The sequence below is a fragment of the Acanthochromis polyacanthus genome, chromosome 7 (assembly GCF_021347895.1).
Source record: "Acanthochromis polyacanthus isolate Apoly-LR-REF ecotype Palm Island chromosome 7, KAUST_Apoly_ChrSc, whole genome shotgun sequence".
Classification (NCBI taxonomy): Eukaryota; Metazoa; Chordata; class Actinopteri; family Pomacentridae; genus Acanthochromis; species Acanthochromis polyacanthus.
Window position 1 is genome coordinate 22,077,402 of NC_067119.1, and position 9,580 is coordinate 22,086,981.

General features: G+C 40.0%; 1 protein-coding gene across 1 annotated transcript; it reads left to right on the forward strand.

Moving 5' to 3' along the window:
- Window positions 1-359: 359 nt before the first annotated feature.
- polk (polymerase (DNA directed) kappa) lies at window positions 360-9,461 on the forward strand. The gene is made up of 14 exons (XM_022193160.2): window positions 360-805; window positions 1,134-1,253; window positions 1,404-1,556; window positions 2,684-2,815; window positions 2,921-3,071; window positions 3,229-3,444; window positions 3,992-4,116; window positions 5,131-5,297; window positions 5,381-5,413; window positions 5,541-5,637; window positions 6,344-6,515; window positions 6,668-7,693; window positions 8,662-8,710; window positions 8,832-9,461. The coding sequence occupies exons 1-14, from the start codon at window positions 674-676 to the stop codon at window positions 8,911-8,913; spliced, it is 2,655 nt and encodes an 884-aa protein (XP_022048852.1). The 5' UTR covers window positions 360-673; the 3' UTR covers window positions 8,914-9,461.
- The last annotated feature ends 119 nt before the right edge of the window (window positions 9,462-9,580 follow it).

Genomic DNA, 9,580 nt, shown 5'->3' on the forward strand with positions numbered 1-9,580 from the left:
TTGCGAAGGTCTGAAAAGCGATGAACTTTATTTTGGGGAAAAGATTTTAATCCAGTATCGTTCTAAGCAAAGTGGAGTTTTATTCTTTCGGGATCTCTGTGGAGAAGTGTTTCTGGTGTGGATCCATGCAACAAACTGTGCCAAAGGTTACATTACGCAGCATTTTTTTGTGCTTGGTTTTCTTCCGTGCGCCCCTTCTCTCGGTGAATTTCGTGTACAGTACTTTGGACACCCCGATAACACGTCAGTCTAAGGTTCATAAAGCCAACTCATGTCAGAGATAAAGCACGGAAGTTTTAAAGACACAAAACCGTCTCACTGTCTGCAGGTTTCAGGGAAACCGTTTACTTAGCCCCGCCTCTTCGTCGATGACGTACCACGGAAGTGCCGCCAAAATCCGTGTCGTCAGTTTTTCAAAACATGTAGGGACATGGTCGTTAGACAGCTGAGCGGTCTCACTCACTGTGGCGTTATTATTCAGAGGGGGAAACCCACCTTTTCCTGAAATACTGTCGGCTGTCTGGTCTAACTCGAAAAGGAGCACATGTAATGGGACACACAGCATGTTAGAGCTGTATCGTCTAAGTTTGGAGTAGAGTCGCGATCGTTAAACATCGGATCACACCACCTGAAAGCAAACGTCAGTTTTACCATCAAGGATAATTTTTTTTTCATGATGGAAAATGGGGCTACATCCACTAAAGAAGAGGGCTTCCTCTCCAGGATGGCGCTCAATGACAACAAGGCTGGTATGGAGGGTCTGGACAGGGACAAAATCAACAAGATCATCATGGAGTCATCTAAGGTACTCAGCTCGCTTGTTAAATTCATTCTTTTAACAAAATACCATAGATACATCATCAAAGACATGTGTAATCTTGGTCATCTGCTCAAATGATCTCTGAGAAGATGAATGGTTCACCCGTGTAAGCAGAACTTTCACAGAAGGATGTGTAGGAAAGTACAAATGAAACTGCAGTGTGCTGTGGACTGTAGGAACTGTGACAGCCCATTTTACAGACTCTTTGTAATGACATACAGTCCACAAAAATAAATGTTATATTGCAGCTTTTCATTATGGCTGTGCTACTGAGTTTATATAACTCTTCATTGCCCTTGTTCTTCCCCTGCAGGGATCCAAGTTTTACGAGAATGAGCTGAAGAGGGAGCAGCAGGTGAACCTGCGCATTGAGAAAATGATGCTCCAGAAAGCACAGATCACAGAGCAACAGCTAAAGAAAGCACAAGTTCAAGTATGACATATTATAGACTTTCCTGGTTGCAGTTGGAATTAATTTTTTGTGGAGGTTGTTCAGTACACACGCAGACAAATATGATGAGATGCATAAAACTCATTTTAAACATCATGTTACTTAAATGTTTTTCATTAAATCTCTGTTAAGGTGGAAAGGACGGCCTCAACGCTGGAGATGAGTCGCGATCTAAGCCGTGTGATTGTACATGTGGACATGGATGCGTTCTACGCTGCTGTGGAGATGAGAGACTGTCCTGAGCTGAAGGACAAGCCGATGGCTGTAGGATCCATGAGTATGCTGGTGAGTTAAAGATGCCCTTTGGTGAAAATCAAGTTTGTTAGTTTTTTCACCTTGTTAGCATGTTCGCAGGTTCTTTATTTGTATACCAGAAGATGTATAATGAGCAAAAGAAGCAGTCAGCTGTCATGATTAAGCATCTCCTCCATGAAGCTGCAATGCAAAAACATGGATTCTGACCACCCGAATTTTTAACAAACGTAAGGAACCAATCCTGTCAACTTGTGGGATTTTGCTTTCCGTGTCTTTATTCTTCTTCACCATCAGTTTTCCAATTCAAACATATATAGCTGAATAACTCTAATAATAAACTCACTATTGTGCAGCATAAAATACTTTTACTGCGTTTAAGAACAGTTGGGAGGGATGCAGATGTGTGGACAGAGACCTCTTATAGCCACATACTCTGAAGGAAGCAGGAGAGTAGAGTTAGGTCTAAGCCATTTTAAAGCAGAAAAGCATTATTTCCACTGTATATATGGACACATACATGACTTTGATACACAAATGTGAATTTTTAAAGACTGTAAAATGTAGTCTAAAAAATCTGACACATTTATGAAAGAAATTTCTAGGACAGTTTATGGTGTTGTAAAGCAAAAGAAAACACAGACATAACAGACTGTGCTCACATTTGCTTTAACACAATCAAATCAGGGTAATTAACGTAAGTGTCAGTACTGCGTTACAGGTCACAGAGTTCAAAATTCTGTCACATTATTTGTCACAATTTTTTTAATTACAGAGAAGATTTGATAGGACATAAGTAAAATATTAATCACAACAGAAATTTCTTCTCTGTATAGTATTTCATTTCACGGAAAGCTGATGTGATTTGCTTTGAAAGACAAAAATCTAATAATAAAGGTATAAACCTGAAAAAATGGGCAGCATAGATGGCATAAATAAAAGAATATAAGCACGAGTAAACACTAGAATCCATTAACCACGTAGCAGAAAGTCCTCTAATCCCTATAGTATGTATAAGGGTACTTTACATCAACTAAACACTACTTTACTGTAATTCTAGTATGACTTCAAAACCAATTTACCATCAACATTAGACTTTAGGATATGAAATCCAAATCTCTTCAAGTGTTTAATCTACATGTCCTCCTTTTATTTTTTAGTCAACATCTAACTACCATGCCAGGAAATATGGAGTTCGAGCTGCTATGCCTGGTTTCATTGCAAAGAAACTCTGCCCAAACTTAGTCATTGTTCCAACTAACTTTGATAAATACAGAGCTGTGAGTGATGAGGTAAGAGCGATGCCAAAACACACACACAGACACAATGAAGTGCTGAGCAGCCTTTTTGTGGCTCCTTGCTAACAGATGCTCATAAAATTGTTATCTGTCTGTCAGATCCGGGAGATTTTTGCAGACTATGACCCTCACTTCCAACCAATGAGCCTGGATGAAGCCTATCTAGATTTTACAGACCACCTGGAACAGCGGCAGAGTTGGCCAGAGTCCTCACGTACACACCGCTATCGCACTGGAAGCATCGCTACAGGCAGGGCTTGTTCATCTGAAAATGTAGACTGAATACATAGTGTGGTGTGATGGTAATTTTGTAACCAGACACTGGAATGTTTGGTATAGAAGTTGCTAAGTTTCATACTCCAGAAATCCATCCACTCATTCTGTGAAATGATTTATTTTCTGTAAAGATGACAAACAGACTGAGCTTCCCCCAGAGGCAGCGCTGGAGGAGAAAGACCTCTCTCCGGTGCTGTTTGAAGACAGCCCAAGCTCTTCTCTCGGCTTGCCGGGCTCTGAAGGCGCTGCTGGTGATGCTTTCGAGGTGTTTGGGACGTCTGTTGAGGAGGCTGTGAGGGAGATGCGCTTTCGTATTGAGCAGAAAACCAGACTGACAGCCAGTGCAGGTGAAAAGAAAACCACGCTGATGTTACTAATAAACCACTGTATTTTATGGTCCTTCATTATGATTGTATTTTAGTGATATAATTGAATAATAATAGACAATATACTGAGTGTCATGCAGTTGGACATGTCCAGATTATGAAATACTGCAATATATTTGGCAGTTACAAGAAGCCGTATGTGAGATAGAAAGAGTAAATTATAAAAATCTTAACATGTATACATCCCTTTATTTTGAATAGTTAATTTATGGGATGTTCATCAGCACAGATATTCAAATATACAATATTTTCTTTTCTAGCATAAGTTCCCCCTCACAGCCACCACTCTAGCACTTTTTCAACTAAAACACCATGCAGAAATTATACAATACAGGCACTTCACAAGTATTATTTATTCTTCACAATGCCAAAACTCCTCAGCAATAATAACAACAATAATAATCCAAGTCTAAAAAGTCTGCCCAACACATTTCTTTGAGAATTATGATCAACATTATTCATGTTTGTTTACAAATGCTCTTTCCAATCACACTTTTTAATCTTCTAGGAATTGCTCCAAACACGATGCTTGCCAAAGTGTGCAGTGACAAGAACAAGCCCAACGGCCAGTACAGACTCCCTTCCACCAGAGAGGCCGTCATGGACTTCATCAAGACTCTTCCAGTTCGCAAAGTACAGTACACATTGAAACTAAAGCATAAGCAGAGCCATGTGCTTGGGAGTGTTTCCCTCGCATATGTGAGTGAAATTTATAGTGTCCATATGTGACAAATTATTTTGGCGCACCAGATCAGTGAACTGAACATTGAGCTAGCAGCTTAAACCTTTGCTGTTTTCAGCTTTGTGTCTCTCTGCAAGCTGACACACCACCGGCTGCACTCAGCCAAAGATTACTGATGAGGTTTGAGATGCATCACTTTCAAACTTTAGTCTACGGGCAGAGTTTGGTTCCAGCAGCTACAACAGAGTGAGACATCCTCTGCAGTAAAACCATCAGCTGATCGTGACGCGTCAGTTCCAGCAGTCATAATCTCCCAGCTAAATTTTTAATCGTATCAGATTAATAAATTAAGCGGATCGATGTTTAGTTCTGAGTCACGACCTTTCGTGTTTAGACCGTGTAGCTGATGGAAAATAAGGTGTGCTAAAATCTGTGTTTTGCTTGTCTCACACTAAGGATTTCAGCTCTAAACAAGATTGATTAACTGAGAGGTTTGAAAGGATTAAAATGGAAAATGTGGTTCCACTGCAAGAATCAGACGGCTTAAAATGTTAAAATCCTGAAGCTTATTTCAAAACCCCCATAAAAAATTCATAGACACTGTGCTGTTTGAAAAGGGAGGAACTGATCAAGCTCAGTGTGTTTCTCACATTTTTATCTTATGTTTGAAAATGATTCACTAATTTAGTTATTGATTTCTTATTTGTCTTATAAATAGCATCGAGTTTTTACTGTGCAAAAAATGTGAATACTATATTTTTGTTCCTAAATATTGTCATGTATTATTTCATCAAGTAGATTTAAGTATAGAACACTGACGTATGGAAAGGTGATAGTCGTGTGTTTGATTTAGTAAATGCTTTTGGATAAAGGGGTGTGATGTTCTACAAATGTGAGAAAGATTGTAGAAAGAAAATCTGTTTCATTATTTCACGACAGTAACAATGTGCTTGTATATTTTTCAGGTTTGTGGCATCGGGAAAGTGAGCGAGAAGATGCTGAATGCTCTGAGCATCAGTACCTGTTCTCATCTTGGCCAGCAGATGGCACTGCTGTCGTTGTTGTTCTCGGAGACTGCCTGGCATCATTTCATGGAGGTGTCTCTTGGTTTGGGCTCCACGTTTATTGCTAGGTATGGCCTTTAAAATATAATTCAGAACAACTGAACTGATTAAGAAAAAAATGATCTTAACTACTGTCTTTGCTCTCTTGCAGGCATGAAGAAAGAAAAAGCATGAGCACAGAAAGGTTTGTTTTTTTAATACAGCGTTAATAGACGCTGACTGACTGACTGAATTTTTTTAGAAGAGTCCATCCTCTTGACTCACTGAATTTCTTGTCTGCCTCACTCTTTCTTGATGCTTTGTTTTTACAGGACATTTAGAGAACTGAGTAAAGCTGAGGAGCAGTTTTCTTTGTGCAGGGAGCTCTGTGAAGACCTCGCAGAAGACATGAAGAAAGAAAACCTGAAGGTACAGAATGAGGGTCGCACTGTTAATGTGTCTTACATGAACACATTTATGCATATCTTTGGCTACTTATCCTTGTAAAATCAACTCAGTATATTGTATGCTCATCGTTTAGATTTCGTAACTGCTGTGATATTGTCTGAATGAATCTTGCTGCCATTACATGATGTGATTGTCTCAGACTGAGCAAAGAGTACCAAGCACTGGGGGTATTTGAACAGAAATACTCAACACACCATAGTTGTACAAATAACAAAGAGAGAATGGCCTCTCTTGGCCTTCGTAGCATCACCTAGACTCCAAACAGAGTCTCATACAATTACCTGAACCTGTCCATTCCTTTGCGAATCGATAGAGTAAAGACTGGATGGCTTGGCACAACCATCACCCCCCTGCCTGGGTCCCGATGTGGCCTTGATAGCTGAAGGAAATGGAGGGCCATTAAAGAGACAGCAGGGGCTACTATCAGCCTTGGAAGTATCTCCCTGGGAGATGATCACATTACTATGAAAACTCACAAAATGCATTCTGACAAATCAATCACTGATATGAGAGATTATACTGATTTCCATCGCTTTTCTATTTATAGCTCTTCCGTACAGTGCCATTGATTATGTCGGTAATTAGGAGGTTGTTGGAAAGCAGACAGAAATGGCCTTAACTGTTTTTCCTAATGTGAATTCCACTGTGTGTCTCATTTGTTCTGAAGGCTAAAACGGTAACACTGAAGCTGAAGAACGTGAACTTCGAGGTGAAAACCAGGGCACTGACGCTGCTGTATGCTGTTGCTACAGTGGATGAGATCTTTGCTGTTGCTAAGGACCTGCTGAAAACGGAAATAGAAAATGAAAGCCCCCAGCCACTCAGGCTGAGGCTCATGGGTAATTAGATATAACAATATAACTGACATATCAATTAATATAACTCGTGTGAAATAAATCTAAATGATCTGTGACACTGCATGTGGAAAAAAATGACACAGCTGGCATTCATTTTGACGTTTTCTCCAGATAATTTATTTTTGTGCTTGTAGGTGTTCGAGTTTCCGCCTTTGTCAGTTTGGATGATAAAAAGCCCCTGCAGAAGAGCATCATTGGCTTCCTTCAGCCAGGCAAGACAGAAAGTAGTGGCTCTTCCAAAGTCATGCAACAAAACCTCGAGAAAGAGAATCACTCCCTCCCAACCTCACCACTTGTGTGTCCTCTACTTGTGGAGAAGTGTCAGAATAAAGAGGAAGTTCCCTGGAGGAATAAGCAGAGTCAGGCTGGTAAGGAACCCCAACAGTCCTTTTTCCAAAGGGCTCATGCCAAAAGATTGCAACTCCAGGCAGCAAATGGAAGCAAACAAGAGGAAGGACCTGAAGAAGATGCTTCAGTAATTACTTCTGGAAGCATTTGTGCTGAAAAGGCTGTGAAACTGTCAACAAAAGCAAACGAGAATAAAAATACCGCCTCAGATATCTCAGAAAATGAGCTTGTTTCTCCTGTAGAGGCCCACGCATCCACTTCAGGCTGTGGTGGGACGTCATCAGAAACCCTCACATGCCCCGTTTGTTTCAGACGGGTGGAAACGAACGATCTGAACATCTTTAACAGCCACATTGACCACTGTCTTAATGATCCCGATAGAAAACCAAACCAAAGCACGGCTTCTGACAGCGAGTCAGACTTGGACCTGGAGAATGACCATAAAGAAAGTGAAGTAGTGCACAGATGGAGAGGGGAGTGTGAGGCTGAAGGGGAGACGTCAAAAAACAGTGAAGAGCTGAGAACAGATTCTCCTCATAAAGGCCAACACAGCATGAAAACCAGTCCTGTTCAAACAGGTCCACTGATTAAAGGAGACAACAAAGATGTGACCTCGCAACAGCCTCAGTCATGCAACAGTAAAGGTCCCGTCCTCATCTGTCCTGTGTGTCAGCTGACTCAGGAAACTGATGACCTCACTGTGTTCAACCACCATGTTGACCTCTGCCTGAACCAGCAGGTCCTACATGAGCTGGGGGGACAGACATCATCTCCCATAAATCCACCTGAAGTCAAAAACGCCAACACCAAAGGTAAGTTTATTAAATGAAGTTGTTCAGCACTTTCTCACTTAATACAAACCCCATTCTTTACACTTTTTCATTGTGTTGCATTATTAAACCTTCATTAGTTGCTTGCTTTTGCCACTTTGACAGCACTGGAAACAAGATGTGAACATAATGTTGGTATATTATCTCCTTTTAAATAAAATGTCTTCAAATAGTTGCTTATTTACACTTCCAACAGCTACAGAGCTACGTTATCCTTCATTTGGAGCTGTTGATTGTAAGGCCAATATTCACTCTTCTTCTAGCTCTACCAGCTGCTGAGGGAAATATGTTGCTCTTTAGCTCCTAAATGTTCCATTATGTTCACCAGCTCAGTCACAAACTGCGTTTAGTTGCTTCTTGGTGCTGAACAGGTAGGTAGGTACAAGAGAAACCTGTTCACATTTTGACATGGTATTATCAAAATATTGTTGCAGTAATTAATCATTTTGTTCATTGGACTCTCAGGGGCTGAAATTGTGTCACTGTTTCTTGTGTGGATCTTGAGTCCATCTCTGCTGATGACAGTCACCATCCTGTTAGCAGTGTCTATAAGTCATGGCTCTGTGACATCTTTTGAGTTAAAGCAGGAATGTCTCTTTGGCAGAGTGTCAGTGGCCTATGACCTTGTTATTTACTGACAGTGCCATTGTGTGAGAAGTTTGTATTGATTCAGACCGAGAAAAGACATCTCATTTCACCCCATGGGGCTCCCTTTGCCCCGGTCTTGGAAATGGCTAAATCACTTTCTCACCTATTCATTTCCTACAATGAACTGTTTCCCTGGTTTCCTCTTAAACAAGCCTGCCTCCGAAAATTGCACTCTTTATGTTCCTGAAGAGGTGCTGCAATTGTGTACCTCCTCAATGGATGTCATTTTTTGTCAGGGAAGAGGTGACAATGGAGGGGTTTTTTTTCTATCCATGTCAATAAGTGTCTGTTTCTGTTTGTAGACAGAGGACATCTGCTGTCAAGGCAAGCGAGTAAAGGCAAAAGCAAAAGGTGAGACTGCTTGTTCAGAGATTCTTGCTTTATAAAATGCTGATAGGTCCCGTCTGCATATTTTATATACTATGGGTAGAGTAGTAGTAACTTGTTTATTTGTGTCCCTTTCACGACTTAGGCGGGACTCGCCTTCTTCTCCTCCTTCTAAAAAAGCTAAAAGTCTCGGTCCTTGCATCACCATTGACAAGTTCTTCAGATGACGGTCATCTATGCATCCTCACCTGGATCAGGTTTTCTGCAGCCAGTGAAACAATGGACAGATTTTATTCATGTTATACACTCTGCTGCTTAAACTGTCTTCAAGATCATTGCACTTAAAGCCATATTTAGTTTTCTATTCAAAAAGCTATTATTTAGATTGCTGTTATGAGAAGCTAAGCATTTGCACTGTTTTACCTTATTTGTGTTTTCTAAGCCATACACAAAATGAAAGATAAATACAGTTTGAGTTTTAGAAAAGTTTCAGGGATTTTTGATGACCCTAGTGTCTGTGAATGTCACTTTTATTGTCTATTTTCTATGATCTGTGAAGATAAGCCTAATGTTATTATTATAATGTATGAAGATATTGGTAGTAGAGGTAAGTGAATTTTAAATTAATCTTTATTAAGTTATTGTGATATTTCCAATGATTTCAAGTTGCATTTATTGTGCCAGTAATAATAATAACACTGTATATCTTTAATAATGAAAATAAGAGAATGCTTCTATAATAAAGCAGTTCATTTCTATTGTGTTGAAATCTCAATTTTGGTGACATTCTTATTATCAATTCCCATCTATTCTCCATCCACCTGAATTTTTACCAGATAGAGTTGTGCACAGAAGGAACATAGAATAAGGGTGCTTTAAAGCAAGTTTGTGTCT

Coding starts and splice junctions, on each gene's coding strand:
- polk (XM_022193160.2), top strand. CDS start 674: ATGATGGAAAATGGGGCTACATCCACTAAAGAAGAGGGCTTCCTCTCC. Junction 3,445..3,991: donor CAGACTGACAGCCAGTGCAG/GTGAAAAGAAAA, acceptor TTAATCTTCTAG/GAATTGCTCCAAACACGATG. Junction 7,694..8,661: donor CAAAAACGCCAACACCAAAG/GTAAGTTTATTA, acceptor TTCTGTTTGTAG/ACAGAGGACATCTGCTGTCA.